This window comes from Halyomorpha halys, unplaced genomic scaffold, assembly GCF_000696795.3.
Source record: "Halyomorpha halys isolate HHAL.00 unplaced genomic scaffold, Hhal_1.1 Scaffold669.1, whole genome shotgun sequence".
NCBI lineage: Eukaryota > Metazoa > Arthropoda > Insecta > Hemiptera > Pentatomidae > Halyomorpha > Halyomorpha halys.
The window spans coordinates 496389-509911 of NW_027107180.1; the positions used below are offsets into that span (position 1 = coordinate 496389).

Sequence of the window (13523 nt, forward strand, 5' to 3'; positions counted from 1 at the left end):
GGTCCAAATATGACCCAGGTCCTATAATGGCCGGATTACTAGAAGAAGAAAAAAAGAGGCAACATTTGTTTGTATACGTAGACAAGACAACAACTGTAGGTTATGGAACAACGGGTTCTTGGATTCACCATCTTTGAAGTCAAAGGGCTATTTGCTTGTAAGTTCTCATGTTTCTTGGGAATGATATATTAAAGCTATCTGAAAACCTGTTGATGATTTCAACAGCTAAGGATCATGTTGTTTTTAAAGGAAATGGGTGTACATTAGAAAAAACAGGGGATTAACCTATCGATTTTAAGTAGGTCATATTGGAATACCCTTTAGTACAAGAGTCCAAAAGGAGAAAAAATACAATCAATTTCTCTCCAATTTTTTACTACTTTAATGAAAACTATATATAATTACTAGTCCAAATTAATTAGACTGCTAAGTATAGGCAGGTGGAATAAAATTGACTGCATAGGGCATATTGATAATGATTCGGCCGAATGCCCCAAATCCCTCCTAAACCTCCTTCCAATTTTTTTTTTTTTTTACATTTTATTTATTGATAGATATTACAATATATCACACAGTTGTGGGCAATAGGTAATAGTAATGAATGATTACATTCACACTAAAATAAAATAAAATATACTTTCCTAATTGACTTCCTTATTTTATTTTGTAAGTAGATAGATTACTCCAGCTGCAGGCAATATTTAAGACCAATTTATTCGATATTGAGTGAGCTACAGCTTTTCAAATCTTAGGCCATATTTGGGCTACCTACCTTATAAAACTTCTCAATTCCGTTTTGTTTTGTTTTTTCGAATATCGGTATGGCATTGTTATTATAATTCATATGTATTTACTAACATGATCTGTCTAAACTGATCCCTTTATCTATTAGTTAAGCTTAAAAATCAATTTCGTTTCAAAATTCTTTACGTCCAACAATAGGTATGTTGCAACACTACCTTCATCACATACTGAAACTTTTTTTTCCAGCATATGCCACAATGGACTTACTAAGCACCATATTATTGTGCAAATACATAAGTTCACTATTCGCCAAGGATATTCAAAATAAAGAATCTGTGTTATTTGCACATGGCGTAAGACCAAAAGAAAAAAATAACTAAAGAAATACAGTCAACACTGTTAGCGGTAGGAGAGTATTGAGACCATTTCAATGATCTGTCCGTAATTTCATATTTTGTATAATTTATAATAGGAATAGGACCTGATTATCGGCTTATTGTCAAGAGAGAATTGGCAAAACAATATCAGCTAGTTTATAGCGAGCCTGTCACTACCGCACAGCTTGTTCAACGAGTAGCTATGGTTATGTCAGGAAGTTTGAGGCCTTTTGGAGTTTCTTTACCCATCCCTCTTTCAGTGAGATCTATCAGGAGCGTACTTCGCCAGGAAAGCTACCGAGATGGGAAAAAACTTTGTCATTAGCAAAACATTTTTATTATTTATTTGCTTAATTTTTAGGTGCCGTGTACAACTACAGGGTTAGAGGCACCGTAATCTGGATTTCGTGGTTATTCTCCTTTTGGAACTTAAAGTCCAAGATATGCTCCATCGCCAGGGTACATTTACAACTATAACATGTCGTTGAAGAATTTCTTTCAAGAAGGTGCTTGTGTGTTAATCTTTTATGTCCGATTCTGAGTCGAGTTATGATGCATTGTTCACGACAATTTTCGAGAATTGGCGGTAGAGATTGAGTATCACCAAGTATTGTCTTCATTTTATTTGTTTCAGGTACCTTGGACCAAAAAACAGCTCCATGCTTCTTTTGCATTGGGTTGGCAATCATTTTTAGAAAAGAGGTACAGTGAAAGTTTAAAGCTGGATGATGCAGTACATACCGCAATCCTTACTCTTAAAGAAAACTTCGAAGGCCAAATGACTTCGGACAATATTCAGGTTGACGTTTGGGATGCACAAGGATTCAGAGTTCTGGACCCGACCACAGTGAAGGATTTTCTGGCCAGTATTCCATAAGTCCATTATTAAAATTTGATTTTATAATTAATAAAAGGTGGTTTCTGGAGATTTTCTATGTAATAAAGTAAGGTTTTTTTTTGGAAACCAGAAAATTTTCATAAATCATCATTTAAATAACAGATTCTGGCCTCTAAAACATACAAGGTCATTTTTCCCTTTATACATATCTATGCTGCGGGATCGTAGTATTCAATTCGTAGGAGTCTTGCCAAGGCATGGTTCTTGTACTAGAAAATCTTGAAGTTTGAAAATTTTGAAACTGATTATTAATATTATATAATAGTTTGATTATCACGTGAAAATATTGAACCATTTACAAATAAATAAGGGTACAAAGATAAACAATATTTGATCACTACTTCAGTAATTCTAGAAATAGTATAATTAATTGTAATTTTTCATTTCTAAAGATGGAAGGAACTCATTGTCTGAGACACTGGACTTGGACTGGAAGTTCCCGATACCGGTTATGTTCCAATAATGGAAAGGAAATTTATTTTCCATTACTTGAGTCCTGGGTAGACTCTGAAGTACTCGATGGTCCTTAAAACATTATCGACCACGGAGCAGTTCTTCAGTCATCTCTTAGAATGAAGAGGGCACTAAATAAATTAAGATTTTAAACAAATTCTTGTCTGTCTACTTCTCTCTCTATACTATTAATATTTTTTTCAAACATGAAATAACTATTTATATGTAAAAAAAAAATATTGAATTTAATAGTCACAGAATACAACAATAAATAGACAATGCGTATACATACTTCATTAAAGAAACTGGCAAACGTTCTCTTCTCAATCAAATTAACAATTTAGCACCATGAAATATCAAGGAGGAGAAGCGTTATATTACTTGGACGACACAAGGTCAGTAACTGATTAAAGATATCAACAGCTACTCTGCATTCAAAATATTTTAAATGTGATTATGAATATTACGTAATAGTTTGTTTATTACGTGAAAATACTAAAAAAATTACAAATAAATATGAGTAAAAAGATAAGGAGTGAAAGTGCTGTTCTTTAGTTTATCAGTGACCTCATTTTCTAAGCTATCTTTCTGATAACTTCAAAACGAAAATCGTGTAGATACAAGAATAAAAAAAACCTATAAGGATATTGGAATCATTGGTTCGGAATCTAGATAAAGCATAAAATATAAAATAAAACTTTTCCCTCTTTATTAGAACACATGAACATAAAGAATAGAATAAAAACTTAGGTCTTAAGTCCAGTTTATCTTGAAACGATGTGAAAAACTTGTAAAGGAAGTTCTTAAGCTCAAAATACTATAAATTAGTTCAATAAAAACTCTTTAAGCTATTCTGAAGAGTTTAGTTCTATTGACTTCAAAAACAGAACGTGGAAAGTCATAAATGAAAGTATATTTAAAAATAAATTTTCATTTAACTATATGTAAAAATAGCCAATCTATTTCAAAAAACAAATTATCAATTTCCTTCGGTAACAGACTTATGTAGAGTTTATCGCTTCAAACAACAGTACAAATACAGGGTTTAAAATATATGAATATGAAAAAGATAGAATAAGGCATTATGAAAAATAATCGTCATATTGGTTGAATTTGTTTTTAATTATATTTTTACATATTTGGAAAAAATAAACAGTATTCATTAGTAAAAAAAAAAAAAATACAAAATAATAGATATTTACCCATTCCATTACTTTTGTTAAACTGATGTATTCTAAGCAGGAGCAAAACTTATATTAGTTACTCCCATCTAGAGAAGTCCTGAAGTACGAAATTTTATAGAAACAGAAAAATATAAAATTTTTGTTTATAATTTTTTTTTTTTTTTTTAATAACAAAAATAGTAATATGTTTAACACGAGCCCATAAAATTCGGAGATGCATGTAGGGTGGTAAGATTTTTAAGTAAATAAGTGTTAAATATTAGACGGACTAGAAACATTTGGTCCCCTTCATGAGATATTGAGGAAACTCCAACTGAACTACCTCGCTCTTCTCACTCAACGGCCTTTTGTTCATTTTTGAGTTCTACTTTAGAAAATAGTCAGTGACATGAAAATTTTTGAATACCACGTTCAGTATTTAAATTATCTTTTAAAGCGAAATATACCGAGTTTGAGTCTATTTTTTTCAAGAGATAGCAGCACTTTCGAGACAAATATACTTTTCTTCTTATTTATTTGTCTTTCTCATTTATAGACGGAATAATAAATTTCCTGTTTGTAAACGGATTTACCCTTTAAAACCCTGTATAATTTACTATAATTGGTTCATTAATTTTTTTTGTAATTATTTTGGCATTTAAAAAATTTATCTTTGTTATTATTCGTAAATTTAAAAAAGTGAGCTTATAGGCACTTGACCACAAGTAAATAAAACAATGCTGCACATGAAGATTCATTTTCTGTACCATAGGATGAGCTTTGTTTTCTGTGAATATTCAGTATATTCTTTTTATACATTCCTTCCATTGAATTTAATCCATAAATAAGAAAAATCGATTTTTTGATAGGGAGTACTCTGGGACGTAAGAAAGAGGATAACCTAACTGTACTCACTGAACGGGGGCACTAATACAGACTGCAAGGTCTAGCGTGAAAATCAAATAAAAGGACCCCCGTCGTGCCCGCTAGGATACTCATGGCCGCGTTACGGTACCATCCTGAAGGGGGACGTGTCAGCAGAGCAGGGATCTCCAGGGTCAAGGTTTGTTCACAGGCGTGTCTTTGCAATGCGTGGGTGGCCAGGAGGAGGGTGCGTGGCGCTAGTTACGTCATCAGAATTTGAAGAGGAGGGCACATTTTTATGAGGCTATGTATATTTTTGGAGAATTGTGAAAATGTTTATTTATAATTTAGGATATTCTTTTCTGTTCTACTTAAATACATATATATGGATTTATTTTTTATTGAATGAAAAACGAGGGCAATAAAATGTTTTGGAATGGAGGCGGTAATGGATCATCTGTCTTGGGGTGGATGATCATCCCTATTGCAGGAAATAATAAAATCAAAATCAAAGGCAGTAGAAACTTCAAATGATAAATCAAAGTACTAATATCATATTCGTTATACTCAATGTACAAAATAATACCTATAACCCCATCAGTTTCCAAATTTTATATCCTTCAAAAATTTTAAAATCTTGATTGGGTAGATTCTCTTATTCGTAGACATATACTTAATTCTTATAATAATATTATTTATTAGTTAATACATTTACTTCTGTTTCCAATATATACTTTTTGTTTCATCTTTTTCTTCACATCTTGGTATCTTATTTTTACACAGTAATTTATCATATTCTTTCTCTAATATATCACTGCCCTTGGCAAAAGAATGTAAGTTTACCAACGTAATTTCTAGCAACCATCTCTAAAATATTACAGTACCTATACAATTTTCTACAAACCAAATATTGAATTACTCTTCAGTTGATGAACTCCTTAAGCTACATAGACTACCTACTTGGCTAATTACTTAACAATACTTCCTGACAAAGTACTGAATCCCTTATTCCTCATGGATTTTAGCAGTACAGATTTATTCGACCTTGTAATGGAAGCTATCTATCTTTAATAGTTTAGGTACTTGAAGTAAAAAATAAATTAAAAATTCATCATACCAAACTTAAGAAATATTTATTTATTTTATAATTATAAAAAATAAATAAAGGAGATGAATATATATATATCATTGAAACAAATATTTTGTTGATCAATCCTTGATTTTGTTCAAATCTTTTCAGATCATATTTGGACATTGAGCTTGACTGTTCCCAAAGCCTTCATGGGCAAACTCACTTTGCCCATAGGTGAAAAGAAAATTATTTTTATGAACATAATTTATTTTTAATAAATGGAATATGGTCTGGGTGTGGTCAAATAAAACTCAAATAGTAACAACTATTTTAATTGAATCAACGCTTCGCCCCATTTTGCTGGGCCTCGTCAGGGCTAAAAAAGATACAAACACTTAACATAAGTAAAAAATAAATGGAAAATTACAAGGGTATGCAATGAAACATAAAAATTAAATAATAAAAATAAAAGGTCATAAACAATAAATGAAAACTGAAATAGTAACAGATGAAAAGAAGAAATATAAAAGAAAATACAAACTAAGAGGTGAAAAAGGGGGATAAGAATAAAATAAAGAATAAAGGAAGAAAATAAATGAGACAAAATTCATACCTGTATTGACAGAAGTCAAAATCAGAGTGAAGATTCATTTTTTTTTTTATTTAAAAAAAAAACCTGTTCATAAATATAAAATTAAATGAGTGCTCTTTATGCATAAATCAATCTTCAATAAATCATGCTATTTGCTTTTGATAGCCTGCACTAATTCATCTTCATTATTGGTAAAATTGTTGCCAAAACAAGGCCAACCAACCAGACCTCCTGCAGTCATTTGTAGTAGAGTTGAGAGTAATTTGATAAATTATATTCTATTAAATGCTAATTGATCTTATGTTTTTAACCATTTAGAAACCTGCATTTATTTTTTTTAAAACTTTTATAATAAGCAATTATGTTCTTAAAATTTATATAAAATATATCTATAAATTATATGAAATAAGAGCCAACATCAGTTAATTTTTAAAAATGCCAGATCAAAAGCTATCAGCCTCTCTGATCAACATAATTTTCAAATCTGTCACATTTTGCCTGATTCAGGCATACTGAAGAATAAAAAAAGTCTATGATAGTATTATTAATATGATAATATACTACATAAATAAGAAGCCATATTTTATTTCTACCCAGACCAAACAGTCATGATATGTTGCAACATCATGGCAACACAACAGAACTGTTAGCACATCAGGACACAAAGCTGATAGAATATTAATACAACAGAACAGATATATAAAGCATATTATAGAATTTATGACTGAATTGTTTGTTCAGGTTGCTTTACTCAACCCAAATTCTGGGAAAAAATATTAGAGTATGATGATGCCAATAAACAAGAATGTCAATGTTTTCGCTAACCACAATCATTCATTGAGAAAGTACTGAAAATATATTATTTATATAGACTATTGACTGGATTAGAACTAATTTGTTTTTACTTTCCTTAGCATCTAGGTAAGAAGTAATCGGGTCAAACTTTTGAAGTGAGGTTTCCATATCTACCTGTTTCAGTGAACCTCTACTCAAAAAAATGCTATGGGGTATTTTTATAAAGACATTTGAAATGTAATTAAAAAAATTGTTCAAAAAATCTTGTTGATTTTTGTATCCATGTTTTTGAAGTACCACATCCCTCAATTTTTCATGGAAAACTGTAATTTGTTTGATTAATACAAAATAAATGCATCTCCTAGAACTTTCCAGTTGTTCATTTGAAGGATAATTAAATTGTGAAGTAATAAAAACCAAAAGAACAAATAAATATAAAATCTCTATAAAACCAATATTAGTGAAGATACAGCAAGGAATCATTGTATTGTCTTTAGCAGGTGAAATGGTAAGAAAAGTATTGTGAAAAAAAAACTCAAAATATTTTTAAATACATTTTTTAAATTGTCGGATTTCAACAATCTATACATCCTGGTAAAATCAGTTTCATCTTTAACAGCTATTCAACTCTATTATGAACATTATTTTGTCAAACGTTTTACCATATAGTTGCTATTGAGCAAAGTAAGTGCAACTATAATTAACTGTAGATTTTCTAATTTAATTTTTTATTTGTAATATTTTGAGATAGTGGCAATCACTTGCAGCACCCTGGTAACTTGGAAAACCCCTATAAATTTCATGATATAGTTTTCATTGCAGTTAATTCTCATGACAAAACTAAATTACAACACACTAGTAAGATCACATTTAAATTGTTATGTTATAGCAATTTATCCTTTATAAAAACATAAGACTAACTCATAGAAATAAGGAATTATTTGTCACAATGTAAGTCGAATAATAATAATACTATGCTTTAAAATGCTATATTTTTCTTATTAAATTTCTTTCCCACATTCTTTTATTCACAATTTAATCACATATTTTCAATAGTAAAATTGCTCACCTTTAATTGTTACTTCATTTACAATAAGCTCTTATTGAGTGTGTGCCCTTATGGAAGATTTTTAAAGCCTAACTAAATCTTTTTATCCATGGAAATGGTTAATTTATCATAACAAAACTAATTTACAACTTATTACTTCAATCAGGATTAGGTTCTATTTAAGTTTCTCTTTTTATTTCACATTAAATTTTTTTTATTTCAACTGTTATTTGAAGTTTCTAACAGGTTCTTTATAACAATTCAATCTTAACTCACAGAAATGTTGAATTAATTTAACTCAAGTAAAGTTTAATAATAATACATTTCAAAAAAGAATATTTTACTGTTATTTACTGTTTTAACAGTTCATTAAGTTAATAAAAGCATAAAAGAATGTACAATTATCCATGCATGATAAATAATGACTAATTAAGAATTCGCTTAAATAAAGATTATTGGAACAAAAACAAAAACCTTTTTCAAACAGAAAACATGATAATTCAAAATGTTAAATAGTTTGACTAACTACTTAAAGATAGCAGCACACATCGAAACAGGCACAAAACAATAGTTTTAATTATTACCGTTAGAGGCCAGCATCATCCAAACAGCCGTTTCAGAAGACAAAATACAGCAGGAAAATATTCATAAAATAGTACGACTAACTACTCAAAGATAGCAGCACAAATCAAGGAATGTTGAAAATAGTAGTTTTATTAACCACCGTAAGAGACCAGCACCATCCAAACAATTCCGAAGTCTTGCAAGAAAATTTTTGTTTTGTATTAGGATAGTAGGAGTTTACAGGAGTTAACAAACCCTAGGTATTGACCGAATTACTTAGCTCCTGTAATCTTCTACTCTCCTAATATAAAATAAAATATTTCGTGCAAGACTTCGGAACTGCTGTTTGGATGGTGCTGGCCTCTAGCGGTGATTATTAGAACTATTATTTTTTACTACTCTTGATTTGTGCTGCTATCTTTAGACAGTTAGTTAAACTATTATTTTAACATCTTGAAATTCTGAGTTGTCATTTGATCATCATTTTTTTTTGTTTTATTGATCGAAATTCAAAAGGGTGCATATTTTTTCAATCATATTTATTTAAGCATGTTCTTAATTAGTTATTATTTACTATTTATTGGTAATTGTACATTACTTTATGCTCTTATTAACTTAATGAACTGTGAAAATAGTAAATAACAATAAAATATTCTTTTTAAAATGTATTATTTGATTTTGAAAATGTTAAATTAATTCAACCTTTCTATGAATGTGTAGGATTGTTAAGGAAGATCTATTAATCTAACAATTGTCAAACAATTTTTTTTTTGTGTGTGTGTGTTTATATTCTAACAATTATACATTAATTTGATTAACAATTATATTAGATAATTATGAAATTGTTTAGCTTTTTGAAGTAAATTGTTAATATGTGAAAAATTGTCATATTGCAGAAAATTAGATTGCTATTAAATCAGAATATGATAAACTTTTAGGCCCATTGTTTTTGAGTTACTTAGCACCGGAAAACTTTTCTATTCCTAGACTATTACTCCAGTGGCATAGATCTTATGAAGCGTAATGCTGTCTTTACTTTAAGACAGAGGTTTTTAAACATTATTCACCACAGTATCGTTGGTGGCTTAAAACATTTTGTGGCACCCATCTTGAGCCAAAAACACTTTGTGGGACTGTTATGCTTTAAAGCTGTTAAGTATTTAGGAAAAAAAAAAGAACATAGCAAATCAAATGCTGGAATAAAACAAAAATATCAAAGGTACTTTTTGTACTTTGTAATACTTTTAATATGAAATCATTAATAATAAATGCCTATATAAAAAAATTAACAAATAAATTAAAAGTACTACTATGACCCATGAAAAGTTCAGTATCAATAATACATTGAACATTTCTAAATTATGAATGGAATATGGTCCAGGTGCAGTTAAAAAAAACTCAAATAGTAGATAATTATACTATTTTATTGAGCCAAGGCTTATATATTAATTATCTACTATTTGAGGTTTTTTTTACCGCACCTGGACCATATTCCATTCATCTATACACACGGTCAATCAATAATCTTCCAACATTTCTAAATTATGTACTCATTCCCAAGCCTAAATGGTCTACGTATTAATGCTTCATAGAAAAAATTATTTTATGAATGGATTCTACTTTTAAATAGTAAAATCATTAGCAAAATTAATTAATTTACTCACAACACCCAGTTTGGGAACCACTGCCATATATCCTTTGTTGCAATATTCCTGTAAAATTCATTGATATTTTTATATAACATCTTCAATTTAAATATATTGTTTAAAGAAGAAAGTACAAGGGCGTACCCAGGATCAAAACTAGAAAAGGGTCAAACCATGGGTGTCAAATTGTGACACATATCAGCACGGAAACGTGAATGAAACCAAAATTTTAAGAAAATCATATATAATTATAGCAGTGATTTATTAGTTATTTCAATTATTTACTTGAAAAAAATAATTTCAAAAAATTAGATTTAGTTTTATTACTAATAAGAAATTAATAATTTCTTTTTTACTTCTACGGGAGGCAGCTCCCCCCACTGCCCCTTGGGAGCACATATGAGAAAGTATACATAAAACTTTCCTAGAATACTAATAATAATCTTAAGTCATGTTAACTCTCACCAATTTAAACCTCTATAAATAGAAAACCAATATAAAGATTTTACTGTGCTTTCACTTCCTTAGCCCATTTGTTTTCTTTTAGGAAACTAATGTAGTTAGACCTCCTTGATATTACAAAGAAAATATGACACATGACCAATTACCCCTCTATAAATCGAATTAATTGCAAGCAATACTTCCATATTTCTAAGTCAACGTGTTTGTATGTATACTAAAAGTTGAGACTTTTTCAAAGACATCTTATCTCCAGGTTATGACACATTTTAGAATACCCTTCACTTTGAACTCTGTCAAAAGCTGAAGCTCAAGGAAGAGGATTAATTCAGATAACATTCCTCAACTTAAAGCAATTTATATTTAAATGCATGATTTCTTCTATGCAGGCTGAAAAATATATTTATCAGAGGACCCTTATTTAAAGAAAAAGCTCTATGGTATGCAAATTATTTCTGAATCGATTATTTCAAAGACTGAGTGTTTTAAATAACTTATCCATAAATAAAAGTTTTTTAATAAAAATATGAATTATTTTAACCTCTCAAAATGTACTTCTCATTTATTCAAAAACTTCTATGAATTAAAGTTTTAGCTTTGGGGGCCTTAGGATTTGGATTAATAAGTAAACTGAATTATTAAGTTTCTACAAGAGACTATCACAAAACATAGACTCCAAACATAAAAGTGACAACGTGAACAAAGAAGGAACAAATGTAAAGATGATTGTAATTGAGATGTAATCAAATTTATTTATTTTTTACATATTTGAGTATTTTTAAATTAAAAACAAAACAATACATAGATATAATATATTAAAAACAGGTACAATCATGGTACTTAAAAAGGAAATTTAATTTTTGATTGGTAAAAATGAAAGGTAAATAATTATATAAGGTTGTCTTGAAAAATATAAACAGAACTGATCACAGAGCAAGATAAAACTCCTCCTTATGAAGGCAATAAGATATGAGTATCCAGAGCAGCACACCCCATAGAGCCTCTGTGGTCAGCATCAAGTGAGTATTCATAGGTCCGTAAGACCAATGCCATGGGAACATGTTGTGAGCTACGCTGTGACCAGCATACAGTAGAATAGCGTTCATTCCTGTACAGATCATAAACATAAATAAATTATTTTTGAATATATAACAATTTGACATCAATGGGTGGGTCCAAAAGTTGACTGACCTAAAATATGAATAACTTCATGATAATTTAAAAATTCACACAATTTTTTTAATTATTAAATTAAAATTTTAGAATTTAAATATTGTGCAATATCTGACTGAGTAAAGTGTAAAAATAAGTTTAGTTCATTAATACAAGATCAAAAGTAATGAGAACATGAGTAATTAAAACCTAAATGTTAAATATGTGCTATAATTCATGTTATAACAGAAAGGATAACAAAATTAACTGTTTAAATTTTGCTTATTTTTGGATAAAAGATTTATTAATTAACTTTTATTAAATGAATATACAAAAATATTGGCAATATCTTTAAACATTCATTTAATAAAAGATTTATTAATTAATATGAATCATATTAACTGGCTAAAGTGATAATTTATAATTTTATTATTGAGAAAATATCCATTCTCTGTTTTTTAACTAAAAATTTATTAAATAATATGAAACATATTATATTGCCAAAATGTTGCATGAATATCAAAAGGTATTCCTTGCTTAAAAAAAAATAAATAGAAAAAATATAGTGATTTGTTGGAATAATATAACTTAATAAATATGAGATGCTTTATTCAAGAACCAATTTGAAGAGAAATGAATAAGATAAAATTATTGTGTAGAAAACAGGTAATGTTTGCTAAATAAGAAATAGTCATCAAACCTACTATTAAAAAATTAAAAAATGTGCATAGAGGTAATTGAAAATTAACAAGTAACCTATTAATAAAATAACAGAAGTTGACATTAAACATCTAGATTTTGTTTACTCATGATCCTATCGATTCTCCATCTTGAAATATGACTAGAATCTAATTAAATGATTTTAATCTAATTAATTCTAAGTCAATATTAGAAAAACTACTTAGATGAAAAATATATTTGTAATGTATTTGTTTGGTTTGGTTTAATAAACAAAACTTTATGAAAATCTGAGACATAGAGGATCAAACCTTGAGTGACCTATGGAATGACCTTGAATTATAAATGTAAAAAACATGTTTAAAAACAAAATTATTCAGCACTGTTTAACTAAATGTTAGTGAAATATTTGTTTTAAAAAGCATATTTAAATACAAATGAGTTGTAACTTTTGGTAAAATTAGATTTGGTTTAACAATATTCCATCTTAATCATAATTATCTAAATTTTACTTCTCCTCTGAACTTTAAATATTAAAAAATTAATGGGAAATTAAAAAATAAAAAAAATAAAGATAAATTCATATGTACAAACCTGGGTAATAGAATGGAATTCCTGACCACAGTCCATTAACGTCGACAAGGACATATATTATTGTCAGCACAAAAAAAGCCAAAGATGATGTAGCAAGTACAAAAGACAAGGACCTGTAGAACAGATAACTTGAAGTGATAATGAAGTGAAAGATTTTTAATTTTATTGAAAACTAATACAAAATTAACTTATTATAAAAGTATCAATTAGATTAAAGAAAAGACATTCATTCCCAATTGATGATAAAAGTACAATAGCTTTTCAAGAGTACTGAGCATTATTTTATTTCTATTATTTTTAATTTGCTGATTGATTAATTCCGAAATTCCAAAAAATCTAAGTCTAAAGATAGCAATATGAACCTTGGAAGTATAATTAAGAGATTTAAAATAAAAGTACCTAAGATTAAGAGCTTGAAGATATA

The 13523-nt window shown here is 28.6% G+C and overlaps 1 protein-coding gene across 2 annotated transcripts in view; it reads right to left on the reverse strand.

Annotated features, from left to right (window-relative positions):
• Positions 1-11407: 11407 nt before the first annotated feature.
• Hgsnat (Heparan-alpha-glucosaminide N-acetyltransferase) overlaps positions 11408-13523 on the reverse strand; it is a 32243-nt gene continuing 30127 nt past the window's right edge. For both annotated transcript variants that reach the window (XM_014427752.2, XM_014427754.3), the window contains exons 11-12: positions 13100-13212; positions 11408-11783 (exon numbers count right to left, since the gene is read on the reverse strand). In XM_014427752.2, the coding sequence (XP_014283238.1) occupies positions 11602-11783; positions 13100-13212 (295 nt within the window). In that variant the 3' untranslated portion in view covers positions 11408-11601. The remainder of the gene's footprint in view (positions 11784-13099; positions 13213-13523) is intronic.